The 20832-nt window shown below is 55.6% G+C and overlaps 8 protein-coding genes across 8 annotated transcripts; 4 read left to right on the top strand and 4 right to left on the bottom strand.

Annotated features, from left to right (window-relative positions):
* The first annotated feature begins 894 nt into the window (after nucleotides 1–894).
* Nucleotides 895–2762, top strand: BU26DRAFT_333985 (uncharacterized protein). Its single transcript, XM_033822222.1, has 3 exons — nucleotides 895–1692; nucleotides 1742–2210; nucleotides 2268–2762. Exons 1-3 carry the CDS (start codon nucleotides 1167–1169, stop codon nucleotides 2746–2748), a joined length of 1476 nt encoding a protein of 491 aa, XP_033683433.1. The 5' UTR covers nucleotides 895–1166; the 3' UTR covers nucleotides 2749–2762.
* Nucleotides 2763–3250: 488 nt separating this feature from the next.
* On the top strand, nucleotides 3251–5676 carry BU26DRAFT_541086 (flavin-binding monooxygenase-like protein; the record flags this gene model as incomplete). Its single annotated transcript, XM_033831581.1, has 6 exons — nucleotides 3251–3681; nucleotides 3761–3851; nucleotides 3915–3946; nucleotides 4001–4080; nucleotides 4142–4460; nucleotides 4526–5676. The coding sequence occupies exons 1-6, from the start codon at nucleotides 3591–3593 to the stop codon at nucleotides 5674–5676; spliced, it is 1764 nt and encodes a 587-aa protein (XP_033683432.1). The 5' UTR covers nucleotides 3251–3590.
* Nucleotides 5677–5845: 169 nt separating this feature from the next.
* Nucleotides 5846–6462, bottom strand: BU26DRAFT_605892 (uncharacterized protein; the record flags this gene model as incomplete). The annotated part of the gene is made up of 2 exons (XM_033835623.1): nucleotides 6062–6462; nucleotides 5846–6013 (listed from the first exon to the last, which is right to left on the bottom strand). The coding sequence occupies exons 1-2, from the start codon at nucleotides 6401–6403 to the stop codon at nucleotides 5846–5848; spliced, it is 510 nt and encodes a 169-aa protein (XP_033683431.1). The 5' UTR covers nucleotides 6404–6462.
* Nucleotides 6463–8353: 1891 nt separating this feature from the next.
* On the top strand, nucleotides 8354–10470 carry BU26DRAFT_333876 (uncharacterized protein). The gene is made up of 2 exons (XM_033822221.1): nucleotides 8354–8554; nucleotides 8641–10470. The coding sequence occupies exons 1-2, from the start codon at nucleotides 8519–8521 to the stop codon at nucleotides 10399–10401; spliced, it is 1797 nt and encodes a 598-aa protein (XP_033683430.1). The 5' UTR covers nucleotides 8354–8518; the 3' UTR covers nucleotides 10402–10470.
* A 1902-nt stretch (nucleotides 10471–12372) lies between these two features.
* On the top strand, nucleotides 12373–14293 carry BU26DRAFT_520104 (uncharacterized protein). The gene has a single exon (XM_033829227.1). The coding sequence runs from the start codon at nucleotides 12710–12712 to the stop codon at nucleotides 14036–14038; it is 1329 nt and encodes a 442-aa protein (XP_033683429.1). The 5' UTR covers nucleotides 12373–12709; the 3' UTR covers nucleotides 14039–14293.
* A 118-nt stretch (nucleotides 14294–14411) lies between these two features.
* Nucleotides 14412–16360, bottom strand: BU26DRAFT_458719 (uncharacterized protein). The gene is made up of 3 exons (XM_033824989.1): nucleotides 15989–16360; nucleotides 15381–15917; nucleotides 14412–15331 (listed from the first exon to the last, which is right to left on the bottom strand). The coding sequence occupies exons 1-3, from the start codon at nucleotides 16263–16265 to the stop codon at nucleotides 14847–14849; spliced, it is 1299 nt and encodes a 432-aa protein (XP_033683428.1). The 5' UTR covers nucleotides 16266–16360; the 3' UTR covers nucleotides 14412–14846.
* Nucleotides 16361–16969: 609 nt separating this feature from the next.
* BU26DRAFT_520102 (GroES-like protein) lies at nucleotides 16970–19319 on the bottom strand. The gene is made up of 4 exons (XM_033829226.1): nucleotides 18738–19319; nucleotides 18273–18643; nucleotides 17804–18218; nucleotides 16970–17752 (listed from the first exon to the last, which is right to left on the bottom strand). Exons 1-4 carry the CDS (start codon nucleotides 18843–18845, stop codon nucleotides 17462–17464), a joined length of 1185 nt encoding a protein of 394 aa, XP_033683427.1. The 5' UTR covers nucleotides 18846–19319; the 3' UTR covers nucleotides 16970–17461.
* Nucleotides 19320–19722: 403 nt separating this feature from the next.
* On the bottom strand, nucleotides 19723–20828 carry BU26DRAFT_506132 (uncharacterized protein; the record flags this gene model as incomplete). The annotated part of the gene is made up of 3 exons (XM_033826894.1): nucleotides 19723–20479; nucleotides 20521–20663; nucleotides 20754–20828. The coding sequence occupies 3 exons, from the start codon at nucleotides 20826–20828 to the stop codon at nucleotides 19723–19725; spliced, it is 975 nt and encodes a 324-aa protein (XP_033683426.1).
* Nucleotides 20829–20832: the final 4 nt, after the last annotated feature.

The raw sequence follows: 20832 nt of genomic DNA, 5'->3' as shown, positions 1-20832 counted from the left end.
ACTCGCCCCTTTCCCAGCCCCTTGTGCGATAAAGAGCAGCTTCTTCACAGCCAGAGCATCGAAGAGACTTTCGCGCACAGCCTCAAAAGCCCCCAGCGACAGAAGCCATTGCGACAAGAGCCTGCAGCACGTTCCTAAGCGCCAACGCCCTCTGCAATCCATGCTGCAACGACAGTGCCGGAGTCACGCCATCCATCTGTGTCCTCAATGGATATGATCGCCGTTTCTCTTTCAGCCTGGCCATTCGGAGGCGGTAAGGCAGGGCGCGATGCAGACGTGGCGTGCGAACCTGCGTCCTCCATCCTCGTATCGGAAGTTCGACACTCTTCTAGGCCAGCCGCCGACTTCCCGACTGCCTCGCCCTCGAGCCTGTCACCAAGCAATCGCACAGCCATGTGGTCACCGGGAGATTTTCGCCCAAAGCGGCATCTCAACTCCCGGACGGTGAACGACCGGCCGAACCACTGGCGGGGTAGCGTGGGAAGCGCCGCGACACGCGCCAAATATCAATCCGAGTCCGCTGCCTTCTACCATCGATGCATAGGCGCCGAACTGTCCAATTTCATATCGCAGAGTGGAGTGGGCGGCAAACGGACTGGACTCGCATACCAACTTCGGTAAGCTCCCACCTTGGATGTGGCTGGAGGGCTTAGCGGGGGATCACATCTCGGGATCCTGATAGCCCCCTCCACGCGAGCGATGCCGTGCTTGCGTTGGCTGCTTTCCAATCATCCTGGTACGTGTATTCTCGAACGGGGCCTTGGAATTGGGCGTGTGGCCGACCGTCTCTTCAATTTTCCCGTTCGGGCGTTCGCTCTGCCGCCGCGCCTTCGATTCCTATCTACTTCGTCACCGCGCGCCCCGCTCTTGCTTCTTGATAAGACTTCACTGCCCGTTATCCACGCGAATATCGCAAATATCAGCCGACTTTTCCATGGGAGGTCTTCTTTCCGTTTTGATATAAGGATCCGAGCTTTTTCGTTAGCATAGCCGGTCGCTTCACCGTACCTCTCGCTAACTATCTCCCCTCCTGCTGTGCAACTTGTCGAGCCCGCGCCCACGCCTCCCTCGGTAGAGCATCCGCTTTCCCACCTTTCTACCATTCTACTGCCTCTATTCTTCTGCTCTTTCTTCACCTGGACACCTCCTCTGCCTCCTCTGTCAGAATGCTCAACATACTATTGCTGCTGCTTGGTGCAGCCTTTGTGGCTAGCTCAGCCTTTCTATTTCTGTTCAAGCAAGGAAGACGCGATGTGATCTTGCATCGAATCCATATCCGACGTCGGCGGGCGTCGGGCTCGAACACCCCTCCTCGATCTCTATCGCCGGGAAAGAAGCAGCCGGAGGATATACCAACACCCGACTACTCGGATGCGTTTCCCCCATCACGCCGATTCACTCTCGCCGAGATTCCTGGCCTAGCATCGAAACTGGACAAGACCAAAGAGAAATTGGTTGCTCCGCCTGAGAAGAAAGAATGTGTACCCTTCACCACCGAAATCCGCGATGCGAAGGACACAATGTTCGTCCCGTGCGACTTCTCAGTAGCCGAGATCAAGGCCCTAGGAGACTTCCCGGATTATGCGATCCTAAGCGGCGTGCCTCTTCCCCAACCATACCCTGAATTTGACATCAAGAAAGCGAAGCCAAGGCCTTACAGGCCATTCCGATGGGCATACCACCAGACCATGTGTAAGTGAGTGCGAGGAAGTATTTTAATTAAGGGTTAATGTGCGACCAGCTCTCACGAAACTGGAGCCCGATTGGTGGCTTGAACTCGAGGACACGTACGAGCAACGCATCAAGCAGCGACAGGATCTATTCGCAAAGCACGGCAAGGCGGTCTTAGATGCGCTCCCCGGCTCAGAACTCGCTTGCAAGGAGTTGATGGAAATGGCTCTGCAATTCCTATGCGCACGTTACCCGCAATATTTCCGCCTCGACAAGGAGAAAATGGTATTCTACAACGGCATACTGAACACCGAATCCGATCTCAAGAACACGCCTCCCCTCCACGTCCTCCTGAACAACGTTCCTGAAGACTTTGCCATCACATTGCGAGATCCGGAGACTGGATACTATTCTTTCCGAGCGGGTATGATCTGCAGTGCGCTGGGCTGGAATGTCGCAACTAAGATTGGACTCAACCTTGCTGAGATCCACAAGCCGATACCTGATTATAAGGAGAAGATGCAGTTCTCGATGGACAGGTAGGTGTCACAGTGCTTAGAGAAGAGCTGCACAGGAGGTGCTAATTTTCGGGGCAGATATTTCACGAAGAAACCCACGGACAAAGCTATCCAGCGCGGATCCTGGGGCCTGGAAGTCGATCAGCCGCTCTATATGCCGCCCGGTGATCCCCATGAGAAGTACCGCGATGTTCAGATGGCCGATCTCGTGCTTTCGCGTTGCAACCTACGCGTTGACTGGCAGACCCTGCGGCGTCTCCCGCTCTCAGCCGCTATTGTGTTCAACTTCAAGGCGCTATTCACCCCGGTGGAGGCTTTCCGTGACGAGCCGTATATTCCTGCGCTGATCCTGAAGATTCTGAACGAGGGAAAGAAGAACTTGATGGAATACAAGAATACCTGGCATACAGAGCATGTTGTCAAGCCGGCGCTAGAGCAGTATGCGAGAGAACAGGTGGAGAAGGGGTGGGTGCCAAAGGATTGGGAACCGCATACGCTGGATGATAGTCCGTATTTCCCCGGGTGGGAAGAGAAGTGGCATCGTGAGCAAGGGTTCTGAGAGCCCATAAAATGATCGGGACACTATACTACTGGAGGTACACTTTCCTTTGCACATGTGTACGGCGCCAGAGGCTTTCATTTTTCATGCCATTTCGAGCAGCAGCATCAAATGGAGGGAAGCATGAAGCAGTCATCACCCAAAACATGCATGTTATGACATAGTACGATACCAACCTTATTTCAACTACAAGATTCGACTCTTTTCTCACTCGCTTTTGTGTTCGGTTAGGAGGCTCGACTCGCTCTCGTCGACTCGGCCAATGACATCAACCCCCAATGTAGGTTAGCGCTGACGCCACAACCTTCTTTCCCCACACTTTGGAGAAGCTCAGCCCCGGTTATCCGCCACATCCCACAGAGAGCTTTCCTCCCCTCGCGAAAAGACACGAACGTATGCTACCAACGATGATAAACTAGATGATTTGAAGCGTCTCAACCCATCAGCTTGCAAGAGGAGTCGGCTCTCTAGGAGACGGGGAAGCACCGGGGAGTGACTGCGTGGCAGCTACACTAGCAACGCCTATCCGTAGACCATGCCGAGGAGCTAAATAGCTCGTGCGACGGTCCATCGGGTATGAGGGGAGGGGTCGCAGCTCGGTTGAGCTCGACGGAAAGGTTCCGCTCGTCGCTGGTCTGACTATGGTCCTCAAATAACTACTTTGCGCACGATGCACTCCCACCCGGAACCCCGAGGCTTGCACGCCTTCCGTTGCGGAAGCTTACCTCCAGCTTCCCTGCTCCGTCTCTTTCATCCTCTTCTTGCTCTGCCCTCTGTGCTCTGTGCATTGTTCTCCCCCACCGTGCTTCTGGCCTCGTATACGTTAAAGACGGCCCGGAAAGATGGGCGGAACGCAGCCGTGGCCGCAGGTTCCTGTGGGGAATAAGGATCATACGCAGGCGGCTGTCGTCATCATTGGGGCGGGGATCTCTGGTATGTGGATTTTGGGGTTTCGAACTTTGTCTTTCTTGGGGGAGAAGGAAGGTTTTTAAGCTGATGTGATGTGGTTTAGGGATTTGTATGGCTATTGATCTCGTCAAGCGGAACCAATGCCACAACTTTATCATTGTGGAGAAGAGCTCTGGTGTGGGCGGGACGTGGTAGTAAGTTTCTTTCCACCATGAGGGTCGGCAGCGGGTGAGAGAAGAGATACTAACGGCAGGTAGTGATAACAAATACCCTGGCTGCTGCTGCGATGGTAGGTTCAGAAACCCTGGGGCCATCGGAAATCCACTGAGCTGATACATTGCAGTATGGAGCATGCTCTACTCCTACTCCTTCGAGCAAAACCCCGACTGGACGCGCGAATACCCTGGCCAGGAAGAAATCCTTGTACGTTCTCCTCTTCCCTCTTCCCTCCTCCCTTTACCTCCTGGCTAACCCCCTCTGCTAGGACTACCTTCGCAATGTAGCCCACAAATACCACCTTTACAAATACATCCGCTTCAACACGTCGGTCGACGCTGCAACATGGGACGCCTCCTCCTCGCGCTGGAAAGTCGATGTCAGTGTCACGGGCGGCAAGGACGCTGAGTCCAGCCCCGGCTATACGATTGAGTGCGATTTTTTGGTCAGTGCGGTGGGCCAGTTGAATCAGCCCATGTACCCGGATATCGAGGGGTTAGAGCGGTTTCGAGGGAAGGTTATGCACAGTGCTCGGTGGGATTGGAGTTACAGCATTGAGGGGAAGAAGGTTGGGGTTATTGGGAATGGCATGTCTCCTCCACCTACGGCTCCACCATCCTCTTAAACTAAATACTGACTTGGGACAATCCAGGCGCCACCGCCGCCCAAATCATCCCCGAGATCCTCCCCTCCACCAAAGACCTAGTAATCTACCAACGCACCCCCAACTGGATCATCCCCCGCGGCGACGGCCCCGTCTCCTCCCTCCGCCGCTTCCTCTACCGCTACCTACCACCCCTCCGATGGCGCGTGCGCGCCCAGCAAATGGACTACCGCGAGTCTTTCTACTCCGCCGTCACCGCGCCCGAGTCGCCCTTCGCCGACCAAATCCGCGAATGGTGCCAGGACACGATGAAAGCGCAAATCCCCAACCGTCCGGACCTGTGGGAGAAACTGGTCCCGGACTACGCGCCTGGCTGCAAGAGAGTGATTATCACGGACGACTACTACCCCGCTGTCGCCGACCCGAAGACCACGCTCGAAACGAACAAGATTGTCCGCATCACTGAGACGGGCGTCGAGGTCGAGGATGGCCACGGCGGCACCGTGCACCACGAGCATGATTTCCTTGTCCTGGCGACGGGCTTCCGCACCGTGGAGTTCCTCTTCCCGATCAAGATCACCGGCGCAGACGGCCAGGCGCTCTCGGATATCTGGGCTGGAGGCGCCTCGGCGCTGTACGGCACTACCGTGCCCTCGCTCCCGAATTTCGGCATGTTCTACGGGCCGAACACGAACCTGGGGCATAATTCGATTGTGCTGATGATCGAAGCGCAGAGCAGGTATTTGAACGAATTGGTGCGTGCGGTGCTAGATGCGCGGCACAGAGGGGAACGAATCGGCATCATGCCGAAGCAAAGTAAGACGGATGTCTTCAACGAGAAGATCCAGGCCATCCTTTCGAAATCCTCCTTCGCGGACCCGAAGTGCGGAAGCTGGTATAAGACGAAGGACGGGAAGATTACGCAGAACTGGAGCGGGACTGTGGTGGAATATCAGGAGGTGTTGAGTAAGGTTGACTGGGAGGATTTTGAGGTCACGGGTGGGAACCGTAGTGGGCAGAGTGCGAGCAAAGTGGTGTTTGGGGATGGGAAAAAGAAGACGCGGATTGGGCGGGTGAAGGAAGAGACGAGCGTGAGTAATTTGGGGTTGCTGGCGGGGGCTGTGAGTGTGGCTGCTGTGGGGGCGGCGTGGGTGTGGAGGGGGAAGTTGCCTAGGAGGCTGGGCTTGGGTTCGTCATAGGTGCGGAGTCTGAATGGTGTTGTTTGGTAAGGTAGTTACATGTATGTATGTTTGACTGAGGTATCTTGATTCGTTTCATGCTTGAGACTTCGTGGCTGCTTCCTAGTCATAGGCATTGCGTATCCTCGTGGCTGTCGTAAACGTTCGTGTATAGCAGACGTATATCCCGTTACTGCTGAGCATCGTTGGTCTGTCCATGCGCGCCTGGCGCAGCGTTGCCCCCTCCCTCGGATTCTTCATCTCTCTCATACCGGAATACCTGCACATTCCCCCACCGCACCCTCTTCCGCACTGGTATCAGTCTGACGGCCCGCATCCTGACCCACGCGTCTCTCATCTGCGCATTGGTTAACCCGGGCACGGGAGCCCTACATTTCGTCCTCACCTCGGCGTGCTCGAGTTCGTAAAGGGAGGGCTCGGAAGGACGCCATCGTGGGGGAACCGTTTGTGGAAAAGGATGAGAGGGAGAAGGAGCCGCAGACCTGTGCCGCTGTGGAGGCGGTGAGGATGGTGGTGAGGACGGAGGCGTAGGCTCATCATCATAATACGAGTCATCGGAATCGTCGTCGTCGTCTGCGTTCTCTGCAGCGCAGCGCTGGCGGTATCGGAAATGGCGTGGATGCGTATCGAGGAGGTGATTCAGTGCGAGGAGGAAGAGGATGGCGTACTGGTAGGCTATTGCCGAGGAAGAGGTAGCTTTGATGTTGAGTTTCGACGAACGGGCCATGGAACCTGCAGTAGCGGCTGCTCGTTGTCGTCTGGTTGAAGGCAAGGTCACAGGCTGGCTTCGACGTTTGTGCGTGATGATAAAGTGTGACAGTTGTGGCTTCGTGTGCGGTGCTTGTCAAGGCTTGTTGAGAACTCCCTGAAGGAGGGGTATTGAGGTTGGCTGTGGGTCATTGTGTGACGATAAGGTTGGTTGGTATGAGCGCTGCCCGATGTTGGTGCTGTGCCCAAGTTCGTCTGATGTCGTGAAGTCCATGTTTTCGTGAATTGCTATGTAGTGTGTTTGGGAGTCTTCGAAGTAGGAGTGTCCAGCAAACCATGCTTTCCACGTGAGACTGATATCCAACCGCATGATGGAGTTCTGATGCAGGAAAAACTGTGGGATTTAAGGGGTTGGCCCTAGCCTCGTCGACTTCCCTCTTCGAACCGAGTGGGCCATCCTACGAAGCCTAAACACACCCTCTGGCCTAGACATCTCAAACAGGAGGAATGCAGCTGATAACCCGAAAGCGGTCTACATATCTGTGGATCCGCATGGGATCCCTCGTCCCAAAGAGATCAATCTCCGGATGTAGGTGCTCGGAGCACTATGGGGTCACTGTCTGGTGCCTGGGCAGATGGCTAAGAGTCTCCAAAGCCTATCCCCTCGTGTTCTCTGACCGCATGCGTGTTCCCTCCAGGCTGTTAGCAGGGGGGTGTACACTACGCTGGGAAGGTGCTATCGAGTGCCATCAGCTTAGTGAGGCCGCCAGGCCAAAGGGTCTGTCCGCCCGTATCTGACTGTTACACAGCATAACCCCCAGGCAGCAGGTAAATGATAGAAGCGTGAGCCACTGCTCTGTTCCTGTGGCTGATGGTTGTTGAAATGGTTAGCAATATATCTTGGTCGGAGATCAATGAAGCGAAGACGAAGGCAATTTGGCCCTTGACCGCGGACCCGGCTGGCGTCTTTATCCAAACAGGCCAAGCGTCAAGGAAAATGGGCGTAAAGAAGAAACAGAGCAAGAAGGATGTTTGAACGGTGGTCGAAGCTGCCAGCGATAGAGTGACGGTTATGAGGGATGACGAGGCACCGTTTGCGTTCTGTTTCACGTTCCACGGCGTGTGGTGGGGCACCGCACCGCTAACCGCTGGTGTTGTGGGGGGAAGCAATCAGGGACAGGGCATATTTTTGGCATCGGAGAGTTTGTTGATGACTCCCGCACGCAATTGATGAAATATTGAAAAAGCAATAGCGGCCAGACGGCCTTGGAAGACCGGGATCGCACCAGGGCGTTTGCAGTAAAGAGCAGCGCGGTGTGCTCCGCGCTGTGGGATGAGGCATTGCTCTTCGCGCCGCTAGCGACAGTGGCTTCAGGAGTGGCAGCTTTCGAGGCCCGGAAGGCGGGGGAGACAGCTGCAGACCGACGCAGCCAAGGCGGTTGCTGCACGCGACTGCAGCTGGGAGAATTGCGACGAGGAATCGCGATGCGTCGCGCTGCCACTCGCTCGCGAAATCGATGACGATGGGCCCGGTGGTCGCAGGGCTGGCTGCGCATCTGGGCAGATGATGGGCAGCGCGCAGGAGCGGTGGATGGTGATTGCTGGAGCGCAGAGTGGTGGCGCCGTCCATCAGCAGACTGCTGGTCAACAGCTTCATCGCGCCGTGGGCCGCCTGTCCAGCCTCCAGCCGTGGGCGCGCGTGATTGGCCCGCGCGGTTTGGGTGCCCGAAACAGGCCCCCGGTGCCCATCAATCCAGGCCCCCTGCTCGCCGCCTGGTCCCTGTCCGCTCAAGCAGCCGTCTGAAACGAAGCACCTCCTGGCAGGCCGACGGAGCCAGGAGCCTTGAACCACTATTTCTTTTCTCACGCCCGCACTCTCGACCGCCCCAGCGACAGACGTCCCGCACGACCGCGCGCATATTCCTTACCACGGTAGCATTATACCTGTCGTCGGCTAGCATTCCTGTCAGAGACATGAAATAGCCCCCTCGCGTCTGTCTCCCGTTCCGCCAACCTTCCCTCCCGCGTCGCCGGGGAGCTTGAGCTGCCGTTGTACCACTTCTCCCACGCTTCGCCCTCTCCGTGTTGCAACGACAACGCGCACACCGCAGCAGCGCTACACCGGTTGCCTACCATGAAGAGAAAGTTTTCCTTCAATCTCGCGCCCGTGGTAAGTGCTCAATGGCCCTGCACTCGCCCACTGTTCCAGCACCCACTTCAATTGGTACCTAGGTGCTCTAGCTTACCCTTCCACAGAAGGTACCTCCGAAATCCGACGCGCATGCCAAACAGACGCCGGAGCCGACTCCAAAGCATTCCTCCTCGCACCGCAGACACCGCTCAAAAAGCAGCAGCATATCTACCCTGGACTCGCCCTACATAAACCGCCGGCTCCTCGACCCAAAGACTAACCAGGAGCTGCGTGCAGCATGCGCCCTCATCCTCCAGAACTTCAAGCCCTCCGATCATGACTTCGCCGACACCGATCCGAAGCTGGATTTCAACGGACCAGCCAGGCGGAGCGAACAGAGACCCCAGGTGCAGGTGCGCGCACCCACAGGCGCGCCAATCGAGGCGAGGAACGTGCACGATGCAAGGAGACACCATCACAGCCACAAGAGCGATCGCACTGATGCCACGGCGAAAACCTACCCTGACCTGCCCATGCAAGCAAATACGGGCAGGCGAAGAGCGGAGCACGCTGCGGACAAAGAGGCGGAACGAAGGAGACACGTCAAGTCTGCCACAGCGGAAGCTCCCAGAACAGCAACGATGCGCACCGAAACGACAGACTCTGACGATGCAAAAAGCATCGGAACGCCACTGTCTGCTTCAACCGATGCCCATCTGAACAATGGCTCAACTGCACCTACCTCCGCCGCCTTTACGTCATCGAGGAGCTCAAAGCGGACCTCTCGTCATTTTGAGAGTGCAGCCGCAGTCGCTGATGCTCAAGCTGCAGAGTGGATGCGTCAAGAGTTGGAGAAACGACGGCAACAGCTCGCTTCGCAACCCCAATCGGCATCGCAGGAAGCACACCGGCCGCCCAGTCGCGCAAGCAGCATCAAAGCTGGTATCAGAGAATACATCTTCCCTGCATCAGCCGCCTTGAGCCGGAGTCAGTCCCGTGAATCCCTACGCACCATGAACAGCCAATCATCGCAGGGTCAGCCAAAGCGCAGCGGCTCGTCTCACGGATGGAGAAGCTGGGGCTTGCAGCGCAAGTCGAGCTCCCGAAGTAACAGCAGACCAGTCACGTCCAATGGACATCTGGAGCGTCCGGAGCAGGAGAAGAAACCGGAACTGAACCTAAACAGAGAGCTGCCTCCACTTCCTAGTCTGGACACATGGAAGGACTCTGAACAACAGAGGAAAGAGCAACGCAAATCGCAAATACAGAGTGCCCACATCGCGACAGTGATGCGCTCTCAAGACAAGCAGCAGCAAGAGTACGCAGCAGCAGTCCGGCGGCACCATCGAAGAAGCGGATCCGACTCCTTAGCTGTGCGCTACGCAAATGCTCATCCGCAAGTTTCAGCCAGCGCTACACCCCGACCGGTATCAATGCAGAAGCGAACTGCTCCACACCTGGAGTCTTCCATGGACTTTGATCAAATGATGTCCGCCATGTCATCAACCCGTCACCTCGATGACCACCTCAAGTTCAGCATGAACGGTGGCCACGCACCGCAGCAGAGTGCGAGCGCCCTCTCCCGCTCTCCAAGCATCAAATTGAGCAGCGATGGCCGCTTGCAAGCACCCAATTTCTCGCGCAAGATCAGCACGGATGTAGCCCCCGCTTCGCGAGGCCGTGAGCACGCATACTCGAATGTGGTCCAGCTCCCGCCCAACACGCGAAAAGAAGAGCAGAAGTCGAAGCTGCGGAGAGTCCTCAGCGGGTGGATGCTCAAGAAAGAGCGCAAAGATGGCTGGATGCAGAGGATTGAGAAGGAGGGTGTCAAGGGTGGCGTTATGATTCAGGACGAAGCTGCGCTTCCTCCTGTCGTCCGATACTGAGTCTATTTTTCCTTTGTTGTTCCATTCCTGGATCTTCCCCAGAATGTCCGCATTCGCCACGCACACACGTTTTCTAACGGCCTAGTCGCGCCTTGCGCGTCACGAATGCATTGTAATGCGTAATGAGATGCGACGAGTTTACGACGGTGGGCGCTTTCTTGTTATTTGTTTGCGGCGGCACCGTTCAGCGGGTCTGGTTTTCGCTTCTTCATCAAGGCCTACGCCATTTTCTTTTTCTTTTGTACACAGGCCCACTTCCAAGCCAAACAAAAGCCGATATCTAATCCAACCTCGGCTCAGGCTCAGGTCATTCATTCATCAACCACATTCCCACAACACGTCTCTCCCAGTCTCTTCTCTATATTACTGTTCTTATGCCTTTTGACCTAATCTTAGCAACCATGAATGCGAAACCGAGCCGCGCCGCACGAGTCGTTCGTGCTGCGGGGATCACCTGTCAAACGCGGCATCCCGACGCTCCGGCGGCTAGAAACAACGGCGCCAGGGGTCCGGGGTCGGGGATGTTTCATGTGGAGTGTAGGATCTTAGGCTCGGCAGATTGGTCCCGAGCTGGGTGTGCGGATGGGCTTGTGAGAGGGTAGAGCGTGAAGGGGGATAGGGAGGGTGAGGTCATGTGAGTACGTGGTTTGGATGTAATCGGCAGAGGAGACGCATGCCGCTGACGGATCGAATGCTTCTCTTAGAGATGGGGACCAGTTTGTCAGGTTCGTCTTGAGGTTCTTGTGTATCTCCCCGCGTACAGATGTGCTGACACTGTCGTAGACTTATGATTGTTCCATACACATGCTCCTCATTCGTAGGCCATCGGCCCATGCTGCCTTCACAAATCCCTTCGCTTGGAGCGCCGTTCTTATACCGCACACCTCGCCCAAGCCCACAGGCTCTGCCAGGTTCTCCGGGAAGCGCTTTCCGACAGCACTCGTGCGACATCTAGTTGAGCTTATTGAGCACATGCCTCCGGACGGAAGTATTTCCCTTGTTTCCTTCTTGCCTAGTCAGCCATTACTCTTAGGGTCGAGGCAGGATAGGAGGATCAGATGCCTGGGCCCCGCCGTCGTCCTGTCATGCTGGCCTCCGCCTTTTCCGTATCGAACGAGAGGGCCAACATAGGCGGCTTGGCCGCGATGTCCGACGCGAAGACCGCAATGCCCCCGATGTAGGCAGAGCCGATTTTAGGTTTGTGCTGCAAGATGAGGAAGGCGGAATTTATATCAGCAGGAGATGCTGAAGGAGACGGCCAGCAAATAGTTTGGATATCAGCGGCGTGCCGTATACCTGGAATGGCTCTTCCTTCGTCTGTTTTCGCCGAGGTAGACTCGCCTGGATTGCTACTCGTGGCGAAGATCGCACCTTCCCTGCGTCAGGTGATTACGTACCACTATCGCGATTGGGTGACGCAACCGCGCGCACCCCGCCTCATCGATACATTTCTCCGACCCTCGCCACGGCATCGCTTCATGTCGTCAGCGTTATCAACCTGGCGATTCGTGCGCGTCTGCATCGCGGTGATACTGCGGTGCCAAGATGCGGTCCGACCCCGTTCACTTTCACCGATTTCCGATCACTCACCATCACTTTCACTCAAGCTGACAAGCCGGTCATACCTAGGTACAAACGCACGCGATTAGCCTGCAACTTTCATGAGACATTGGTGGTGGCTTGATTCCGCCAACTCTGTGTCGGCTCCCGGCCTCGTCTTATATCTTCTCCTCCTTCTGTCCAACCACCCGCCTCGTCATCTATGCGTTAGCAGCTTGCGGCGTGCTGTGCCGACAATTCGACTCGCTTCCGGTGGGATCTCCAATCCCATAGCTCTATCTTAGCGGACCTGGGTGCGACTCACACCTCACCACGAAAGCTTCCGTCTTCTCTGCCTTTGAGATAGGACAAGTAACCCACCGGGAGTGCTCTCCTAGTCGCAAGTGAAGTAGCAGCAGGCCAGTGGGACGCCGGACGGACATACCCTTGCATCACAACGCGGCAACATTCGACTGTAGGTTGCCCTTCTGCCTCTACTGATTGCTTGGTAACTTCCCTAAGCAGGAGCCAGAAGGTATTCCGACATTACTCGGGAGCAATACTAACCTTACGACATAGCAGGTCTCCATTAATCTCCGCCTTCCGGACGCGTCTCCCGGGGCAACGCCATATCGGGACCTTCTCCATCACTGCTTCTTTTTACGTCTCAATCAACCATCTCTGCGGATATGACCTTAGTTCCACCAGTTCACGCGCTTCTTCCAAGCTTCCCAACTTTCGCTCTGGCCAAGACTTTACCTGTCAGTCGATGACCGAGAAGATGTGCAAGGTCATCCAGTTCCAGTTTACTTGCCATCATTCCCTCAAGTTCCGCAAGTCGCGCTGTGGAGGCACCTATCACAAACCAACCCGGTCAAGCATCAAAGCGGCTTGTTGCGCTGAGGCATATATTATCCTTAAGGTGCCGCACAGCTGCGGAAAATGTCAGCAAGATGCATGGACCTCGTCATGGAAACGCAAGCTAGACAGAGCCACTAGTTTCCGGAACAGACTGATGGAGAAAGGGTCGCCAGGAGCCGCAGAAATATCAAGCTTGGTGAGCGAGCTGGAGAACGAGTACGCGAATGCTGCTTGGGATGTCAGGCAGCACTTCCCGCCAGCCAACCATAGGACGACGATTGAGAGGGTGAAGTTCAAGGAGAAGGTAGAAGGCGAGGTGCCAAAACCGCCAAAGTCCCCATTGAAACTAGAGATTTACCCCGAGGACGTGGTGGTGAAAGAAACAAAGAGGATGAAGACAGAAACAGAGGATGCCGATGATGATTATGTCCGGAGTACCGACCCCATGCACCCAATTACGACGGATTACTCCCATCCGTTGGACAACCTCGACGATAGCTGGGTCCTCGAATATCTCTCTTCTGAGGATCTGGAGGCTTCTGCTGCCATTGCTGACGGATTTGACTTTGCGTCCGATGGATGGGACTGGGGCGGCAGTGCGAACGTGAACGGCACTGCGGACACTGATGATTGGAGCAGTCACGAACCGTCACATGCAAACGGGTCGTCGGAGCTGACAGTTTGGGGACCGGATGCAGAAGCTACCCCATCATCAGCAGTAATCGGAATGAACGGGCTCCAAACGAAAGAAGACGTGCGGAAAGCACAAATCGAGGAAGCCATCAAAGCTTTCTGGGAAGTCGTAAACACAGACACAAAGGACCAACAACCTCAACACCCATCCACGCCAATCAAGCAACCCCCGAAGTCTCTGCTCGAGAGCCCGAGCGTACCACAAGAGTCTTCCAACTGTATGCCTGATTGTGACACAGATGCCTTCAAGAGCGATTCTGATGGATGTCCAGAATACCTATGGACGGACGGCCCCTCCGACGAGCCCTTCCAACATACCGCTTCCCCGCTCGCCCTCACCCTACCTCCGTCGCCGAATTCAACCCGTTCCAAGTTCGACAAGATGCGCCGACAGATCCATATCTACAAGGACACCAACAAGGAGAGATTCTACAGCAAATGGCTACAGATCTCGCGCATGGAAATACGACAGTTCGAAGGACCCGAATCGCAAGTGCTGGATCCGGCTCGCCTTCGGAATGCCAAAGCGACGAGCCAACAATGAGAAGAGGACGTTCGGATCTGAGTGAGGTGCAAAGGCTGTGCTTGCTTACGGATACACTGTGGGGGTTTCCAGTTTCTATTTGGTTCGAGATATAACCCGATCCAGGCACTCCTGTTTAGAATCCTGAGTTACTGCCCGAATCTTTGAGAATGTAGCAAGAATGAATCGAGACCATGGCATCCATTGCACTGGCATCATATAGCCGCAGCGCACATTCGAGCATATTTCACGCTCAGGCTATGGAAACTACTCCTGAGGGCCTTCAACAGGCGAAGACTACCTGCCCCGCCCTCTCTCCGAGGCATTTACGGATGTGTATAGTAACGTTTTACTATAATGACGTTCAATGTGCAAACGCATGCCAGGATTGCGGAGGTGATCATTTTCTCATTGTTGCGGGTCTAGTGCTTGCCTGAATGTTATGCTAATTTTATCCCTGACGGTATGCATGTTCGTGAAGCAATTCCTTCCATTTCGCGCCGTACACGTACCCATGCATCAATTGGGCAATTTGAGTGTCTCGATCCTGCAGCGTCTGGCCCGGAGAAACAAGGTCTGCTGGTGGCAATCCTGACCGTTGCGGCCGAACATTGGCCAGCCAGGAGGCCTTTTGAGCCCAAAGTCAAGTCAACTGCCGCCAAATACGGCAAATGACCAAATCAATCATGATTCGCCGGAGGGCCATCAGATCAGGCTGCGATCTCCTCTAGACCACGAACCGGACCCTTCGAACGCGCCCTGCGGTGCCCCATTAGCCAACCCACGCCATAATGGGATAGTAGCGCTTAGTAGTCTGAGCAGATTCAGTTCATGACCACCGCTCATTTCCGAACTGCCGTCCAGAGCCGCCGCTGGCTCCGATGATAGTGTCGAAGTATTGATTAGAGCCACCGCCATCGTAGCCTCCGCCCAGCGGACCCCTCCTGCTTTGGCTCTTACCGTTCTCCACAATCTGGCTTTTCTTGCCCAAATCCTTTGCGGCGGATACGGAGTTGGTGATAGAGGAGAGGAGCTGCACGAGCTGGACGTCAGAGGCCTCTTGTTGCGATTCGAGCGTAAACGCTTCGGCGTCTGGCGGGGCAAGAATGTTAATGCGGGCGAGCGTGGCGGATATGCTACGGAGGATGGAGTGGTTGAGCGGAAGTGGGTGGTCGGCGGTTGGGGCGGGGTTCAGGGGAAGTGAGGGGTCTGAGAGGTAGGACGGTGGGAGGGAGGCGAGGTAGATGCGGAGAAGGGTGATGCGGCGGCTAAGCATACGGATCGCGTTCATCTTCGCGGTGAGTGTGGAGAGGACTAACACCTGTTAGCTCTGCATGAGAAATGCCGTGACATTGCAACTTACGCTCGTCGTCTTCCGCAGTGAGCACAGCGGATTCGTCGATGGTTTCCTCCTTCGCTTTCTCCTTCTCCTTCTGTTTTCCCCGCGTCTTCTTGCCTTTCTCCTCCTCGACTTTGCTCGACTCAGCCGTAGCCTTTGGTACGGCGGCAGCCGATCCGTCAACGGCAGTTGCGTTACCGCCTCCTCGTGCTACGAAGTCCACACCAATCATCTCCGCCTCGCCAGTCTCCACACTGTACACTAGCTCACGAAACTTCAAGGCCTTGTTTTGCACTGCGCCATCGATGTCCATGGCCTTGTCGTTGGGGCCACCTGTTGCGCTCTCGTAGACCGACTCGTACAGAGTGAGGGGAAGTTTGCCGGCCGCTGTAGCTTCGGACTCGGCATCTGACGGATGGAATAGGCAGAGAATCGGCGATTCGGTGTACAGCTCTGATATCCGCGCGTGGATGGGCAGAATGTGCGATTGCGGGCCTGAAGCGGGGCCAAGTGTGAACCAACCGACAAGGTCGAGCTGCGGTTGCTTGTGGACGTCTTTGACTGTAGGAGTTGTCAGTACACTGCCTTATGGAGACTAGAGTAGCTACCGCCAGTATGCTAGAAACACTTACAGTCCTCCAGTCGCTTGCTGAACCACTCATCATCCAATACTACCTCGCCCGCCGCATTGGGTGTCAGCTTCGCCTGGAAGGCAACCTCCATTGTGACCTCCTGGCCATTTTGCTGCCCAAGTATAGCGCCAGCTACCGGTCCTGATTGTTGACGTAGCGTGTGTCGAGTTATACAATCTGATATTGTGAGGAGTACCAACGGATGGAGCTGTATGGTGGGGCTAGTATCGGAGGCGCGGGCGGTCGAGAGGAGTGGATTTGCGGAAGCTTCCGCCATGTTTGCGGTTGCCTTTGTATGTGCGGTTCGATTAGAAGTTTGAAGAAGGGGTGTAGTGGGGTACTGCGAGCTTGGTGTTGAAGTAGAAGTGAGCGTGGAAAGCTTGTGTAGGCAGATGGGCTTGGCGCGTGCTCAGTCGCGGCGGGGAAGCGGCGAAACAGATACTCCGGGCACGTGCTGACGCAATGCGGACTTTGATGGAAGGGGAAACTGATCGACATCCTCGTCAACCTCACCTCTTTCACTCGGAGTCTCTTTTCCATGCCTCCAAGATGTGGGGATGTGGTCGTCATCTTGACCTCGAAACGAGGCTCTAAGACCCCTTCCCCCAGGTATTAGCGGTGAGCTGGGTCGTCCAAATACCATGTAACTTCATATGCGGCCCGACACCCTGGACTGGCGCTATCACTAGGAGCGGCGACATTCTGAAAGATGATCATTCCCTCAACCTGGGTATGGACGTCCCATGTTGATTAAAGAGATAGCAGTGCAATCAAAGTGTCGTCTGCTGGGCGTCATGGTACAGTTCGCTTACGCGCTCGACGCATAGATACGACTCGCTCGGACAATTCGCCCGAGGGCGATCGAGAGACGATCTGGTACCTCTTCCAAGCAATCTGCGACACCCGAGATCTAACGGGGAGGAAGATGGAGAAGGATGAAATCGCCTCCTTGTGCCTTGCACAAGACACTTGGAAAGAAGATTTCGCTGCCCGATCTCAATTCCTAAGCTGCTACTTCTACCTTTTCCCTTGATTTGCGGATATACTGGTGCGAGGGTAGACGGGCTGCTTGAGGTCCCCCGCGACTCTCAACCTCGAAGTGGACGCCTGGACGATCAACCTGCGGTAGCGCACAACTACAACACAGGCTCAATCAAAGACTGATTGCTTCAGCGATTACTATACTAGCGTCCACCATAAAATTCCAGGTATCCAAATTTCCCGAATTCCTCCAGTCTAACCAACGGTACCGGAAAACCGAAAACTACCGAAACGGGCTCGACTTGGTATCTCTCATCATTCCCAAAAACAGAATCCTCAAGAAGGGCTTCCAGACGCCACCCTCGACCGGTTTTTGTTCCCTGGTGCCTCTAAATCTTATCTATCTCGTCGTTATCAAGCAAGGAAAGAGCGGCGAACCCAAATCCAAATCCAGCATTAGCAGAGTGTCGTACAGAACAAATAGGGGAAGACCTAAGCTTCCACGAGGACTTTTAGGACGAGCTTGCCGTCCTTGTCGACAGTCTTTCCAGCCAGTTCGAAAGCTTCTTTGGCTGCGGCAAGGCCCTTGAACCGATGGGTGACCATGTTATCAAGACTTGGTAGGTAGCCAGAGGAGAGGATCTTGATGCCGGTGGGATATGTATTCGCGTAGCGGAAGATGCCCACAATGTCGACTTCTTTCAGATGGGAGGCAGACATGGGGAGAGTCTGTATTGGAGTACCCATACCGACCATGACGAGCTTGCCACCAGGTCTTGTCGCCTGTTGGAGGTCAGTAGCTGATCTTTGAGTAAGAATAGATTCAGAACTCACATAGAGTCCGGCCTGCATACAGATCTCCTTTCCGGTGCAGTCGAACGTCACGTCAGCGCCTTCGAAGTCAAGATCATTCAAAGAAGCAATCTGGATGACATCACTGGCGAGATCTTTCGCGACCGCGAGCTTCTCCGCAGTCTCTGTCAGGTGTTTCCTCGGGGTGACAATGTAGCCCTTGTGCGCAAAGCCGTTTGCAAGAGCGTAGTTCACGCGACCGCTATCGATGTCCGCAATCACCACGGTTGTGGCGCCGGACAACTTAGCCATCGCCGCAACTAGCAAGCCAACGGTGCCCGCACCGAAGACAATGGCGGTGTCGCCTTGCTCTATTGTCGCTCTCCGAGCCGCATGGATTGCGACAGAGAGCGGCTCCAACAGAGCAGCAGACTCCAGCGACACGTGAGAGGGGAGCCTGAAATAAGGTTGTCAGCTTACTTGGCTTTTCGGTGGTTCATGCAAGACATACTTGTGGCACCATTTTGCAGGGTGGTTGATGCGCTCCTGGAGCGTGCCCTGGAAGTGAGGCACAGACTTGGCGCTACTTCGGAACCTCATGCCAGGGCAAAGGTTATATCGACCTCGCTGACATGACCGACAGTTGTCACACGGCACACCCACTTCCAATGCGACGCGCTCGCCAATCTGGAAGCCAGCCACAGCTTCACCGACTGCGACGACAATCCCCGCAGACTCGTGGCCCAAAGATAACGGCTGCACGGCCTGGAGATCGCCATTGCGGAACTTGTTATAGTAAGAGACGTCGCTGCCGCAAACGCCAGTGGCTTTGATAGCGATCTGGAGTTCATGGGGCCCCGGGTCTGTGATGGTTCGAGTTTCCTATTTGAACAATTAGCTTCCATCGTCAACACATAGAAAACCCCCACGAGGGTGGAATCGTGGGATTTTAGTCAACGGAACGGGACAAGCATACGAGCCGCAAATCCCTTGGCCCATGCAGGACAGACGCTACGACAGTGGTAGCTTTGGAGTAGTGCCTCGCTGGGATTGGATAGATATCCGCCAAAGCTGAAGGAGCCATTACGGAAGACTTTTGGGGGATTGGATTCACGGGAAGAGATTGGGAAGGAAGAGAGGAAGGGAGAGATAGCTAGCTGAGCACCCCACGGGAGGCGTGGAGAGGCGCTGTTATAACATGTTGGGACTACCCACGATCGACCGCGAGCTAGGCCTGCGTTCTCGTTTGTGCATCGGTGCGAGATAGTGAATCGCATGAAAAAAGTTCCCAAAGCAACCACGTCATTTGCTGGGGCGGGTCAATCTGGCGGTAGTACATGGTCTAGGGAATGCGCAGGGAGGACTACTCGGGATGGCTTGCTTCGCGTAGCCTTTTCTTTATCCCGTTACGCTGAAATATATATGAGGCTAGATCTCCATGTGGAGACTGACCGGGGTTGTGGGAGCTTGGGCCAGGATGGCATGGCAGGGCATGGGGCTAAGAGCTTCGACGCACTTTCTACCGGATCCGCAGCTTAGGAGCTCCGGTACATGAGGCGATTATACTGCAGCTGTACTAATAACATGCTGTCTGAGGTGGGCCGTTTCGTGTAGCCTGCCGTCTATCAACGCGCGACGGCGGCGTCTGTGAAACAGCGATAAGGCAGTATCGCCGTGGAGCCCGCATTCTTAGGCCTACGTTAGAGTGTAGTGCAGTTTGCCGGCTGGTAGCTGCAGAGGTCGCGCGTCCTTCTGCTGCTGCTGCAGTGGGCCCATTATTCCTGGGCAAAGCCGCAGGAAACGTTCAGGCTGATATGCGGGCTGGCCGGTCTCAAGTCTCTCGTTGGATGCAACTCCCCAGACCAGCACCTTGTTGACCACGCCCATCACGCCTCAATCTCGGGGCGTACGAAAATGAGCGGCAGGCGTGGGAAAAAGAGGGCGCGTCCGACTGGCTAGAATTAACCTTCTAGCCTCTTTTCGAGAACATTCGGAAGCGGGACCCCCGGTATTGCGTGCGCAGTGGAGCCCGGACCGCCAGATGTCAATATCAGATATACGGGCCTATACTCAGGGGCGAGGGCGCTCAACGGGTCGCCTCCAGAGCGAGTATGCTGGCCGGTAGTGCATGTCGACGGATCCGTAATGTGGTACCTTAGCTGGAGCTGGCGGACAGGGGATGGGCCGCTGGACGGCTTGCGACGGTCGGCCATGCGTCGCGGCACTGCTACCGAGGGAGGTTGACGAAATCTCGAGTGGCCGTACCGGCCTGCTGGGACGAACCAGGTGCAGGGCAAGCTTATCAGAGCATCACCACAGCGAGAGATGAACGAATGGCCGGCCCGGGCATAGCACTGCGCGGCGCCGCCGTCGGATGGTTGCTCTCGGCATTGACACATGTGTCTGCTGCATGCGCTCTTCGATCTAGAGTAGCGTGTAGAAGTAGCGCGCTGCAGTGCCGTCCCAGATCTGCCCAGCGCCGGTGGGTGGACGAGGTCGACCATCGCGACCGACTGATGATGCAGTTGGCGTGCGCCGTTAACAAGGAGCGTTGCGAGTAGTAGGCAAGGTCGATGGCGGCGCCGCAAGTTGTACAGTACCACAGAACGGCTCGCCCGACCACCTCTCCGATTGCCCGAATCGTGCTCATTTGATAGAGTGACGGGTGATGCCAGGGCCTGCGCCCTACACACGGGCCGGGAGAAGTGAGGTGCTGGTCTGTATGGCGGAGAACGCTGGTTGTTCCGAGCACGCCTTACTTGGAGCTAGGCGAAGTGAATTGGCCCTCCCTCTGGCCACTCTGGAGGCAGAAGACGCCCGGCCACGAAATGCAATCGAATAATGCCAGGCGCAGGCCAACTGATAAGGCACGTTTCTGAGATTTATATTGCAGGCATGGTCCCTACAGCCCCGATCAGCGCTACAGGCACGCTACAAGGCACGCTACAGGGACATCCGGGAAAGGTACCCTGTCCTCAAGCGACGAACGCACCCGACCCTTATGCATGCCCGACTCAATCCAGTAGGCGGTGAGCAAGCGCAAGTTTCCCACGCCTTCTGAAGACATGCGG

This window comes from Trematosphaeria pertusa (assembly GCF_010094035.1).
Source record: "Trematosphaeria pertusa strain CBS 122368 unplaced genomic scaffold BU26scaffold_8, whole genome shotgun sequence".
NCBI lineage: Eukaryota > Fungi > Ascomycota > Dothideomycetes > Pleosporales > Trematosphaeriaceae > Trematosphaeria > Trematosphaeria pertusa.
This window is presented reverse-complemented; position numbering and strand designations above follow the sequence as displayed.

Bases quoted from the DNA above. Each gene is read 5' to 3' on its own strand.
- BU26DRAFT_520102 (XM_033829226.1), bottom strand. From the start codon at position 18,845: ATGGCTCCTTCAGCTTTGGCGGATATCTATCCAATCCCAGCGAGGCAC. The intron at 18,644-18,737 runs GTATGCTTGTCC...TTGTTCAAATAG, and splicing joins GGCCAAGGGATTTGCGGCTC to GAAACTCGAACCATCACAGA. The intron at 17,753-17,803 runs GTGAGTTCTGAA...GACCTCCAACAG, and splicing joins GTATGCAGGCCGGACTCTAT to GCGACAAGACCTGGTGGCAA.
- BU26DRAFT_333876 (XM_033822221.1), top strand. From the start codon at position 8,519: ATGAAGAGAAAGTTTTCCTTCAATCTCGCGCCCGTG. The intron at 8,555-8,640 runs GTAAGTGCTCAA...ACCCTTCCACAG, and splicing joins CCTTCAATCTCGCGCCCGTG to AAGGTACCTCCGAAATCCGA.
- BU26DRAFT_458719 (XM_033824989.1), bottom strand. From the start codon at position 16,265: ATGGCGGAAGCTTCCGCAAATCCACTCCTCTCGACCGCCCGCGCCTCC. The intron at 15,918-15,988 runs GTAAGTGTTTCT...CAACTCCTACAG, and splicing joins CAGCAAGCGACTGGAGGACT to TCAAAGACGTCCACAAGCAA. The intron at 15,332-15,380 runs GTAAGTTGCAAT...AACAGGTGTTAG, and splicing joins CACTGCGGAAGACGACGAGC to TCCTCTCCACACTCACCGCG.
- BU26DRAFT_520104 (XM_033829227.1), top strand. From the start codon at position 12,710: ATGACCGAGAAGATGTGCAAGGTCATCCAGTTCCAGTTTACTTGCCAT.
- BU26DRAFT_333985 (XM_033822222.1), top strand. From the start codon at position 1,167: ATGCTCAACATACTATTGCTGCTGCTTGGTGCAGCCTTTGTGGCTAGC. The intron at 1,693-1,741 runs GTAAGTGAGTGC...ATGTGCGACCAG, and splicing joins GGCATACCACCAGACCATGT to CTCTCACGAAACTGGAGCCC. The intron at 2,211-2,267 runs GTAGGTGTCACA...TTTTCGGGGCAG, and splicing joins ATGCAGTTCTCGATGGACAG to ATATTTCACGAAGAAACCCA.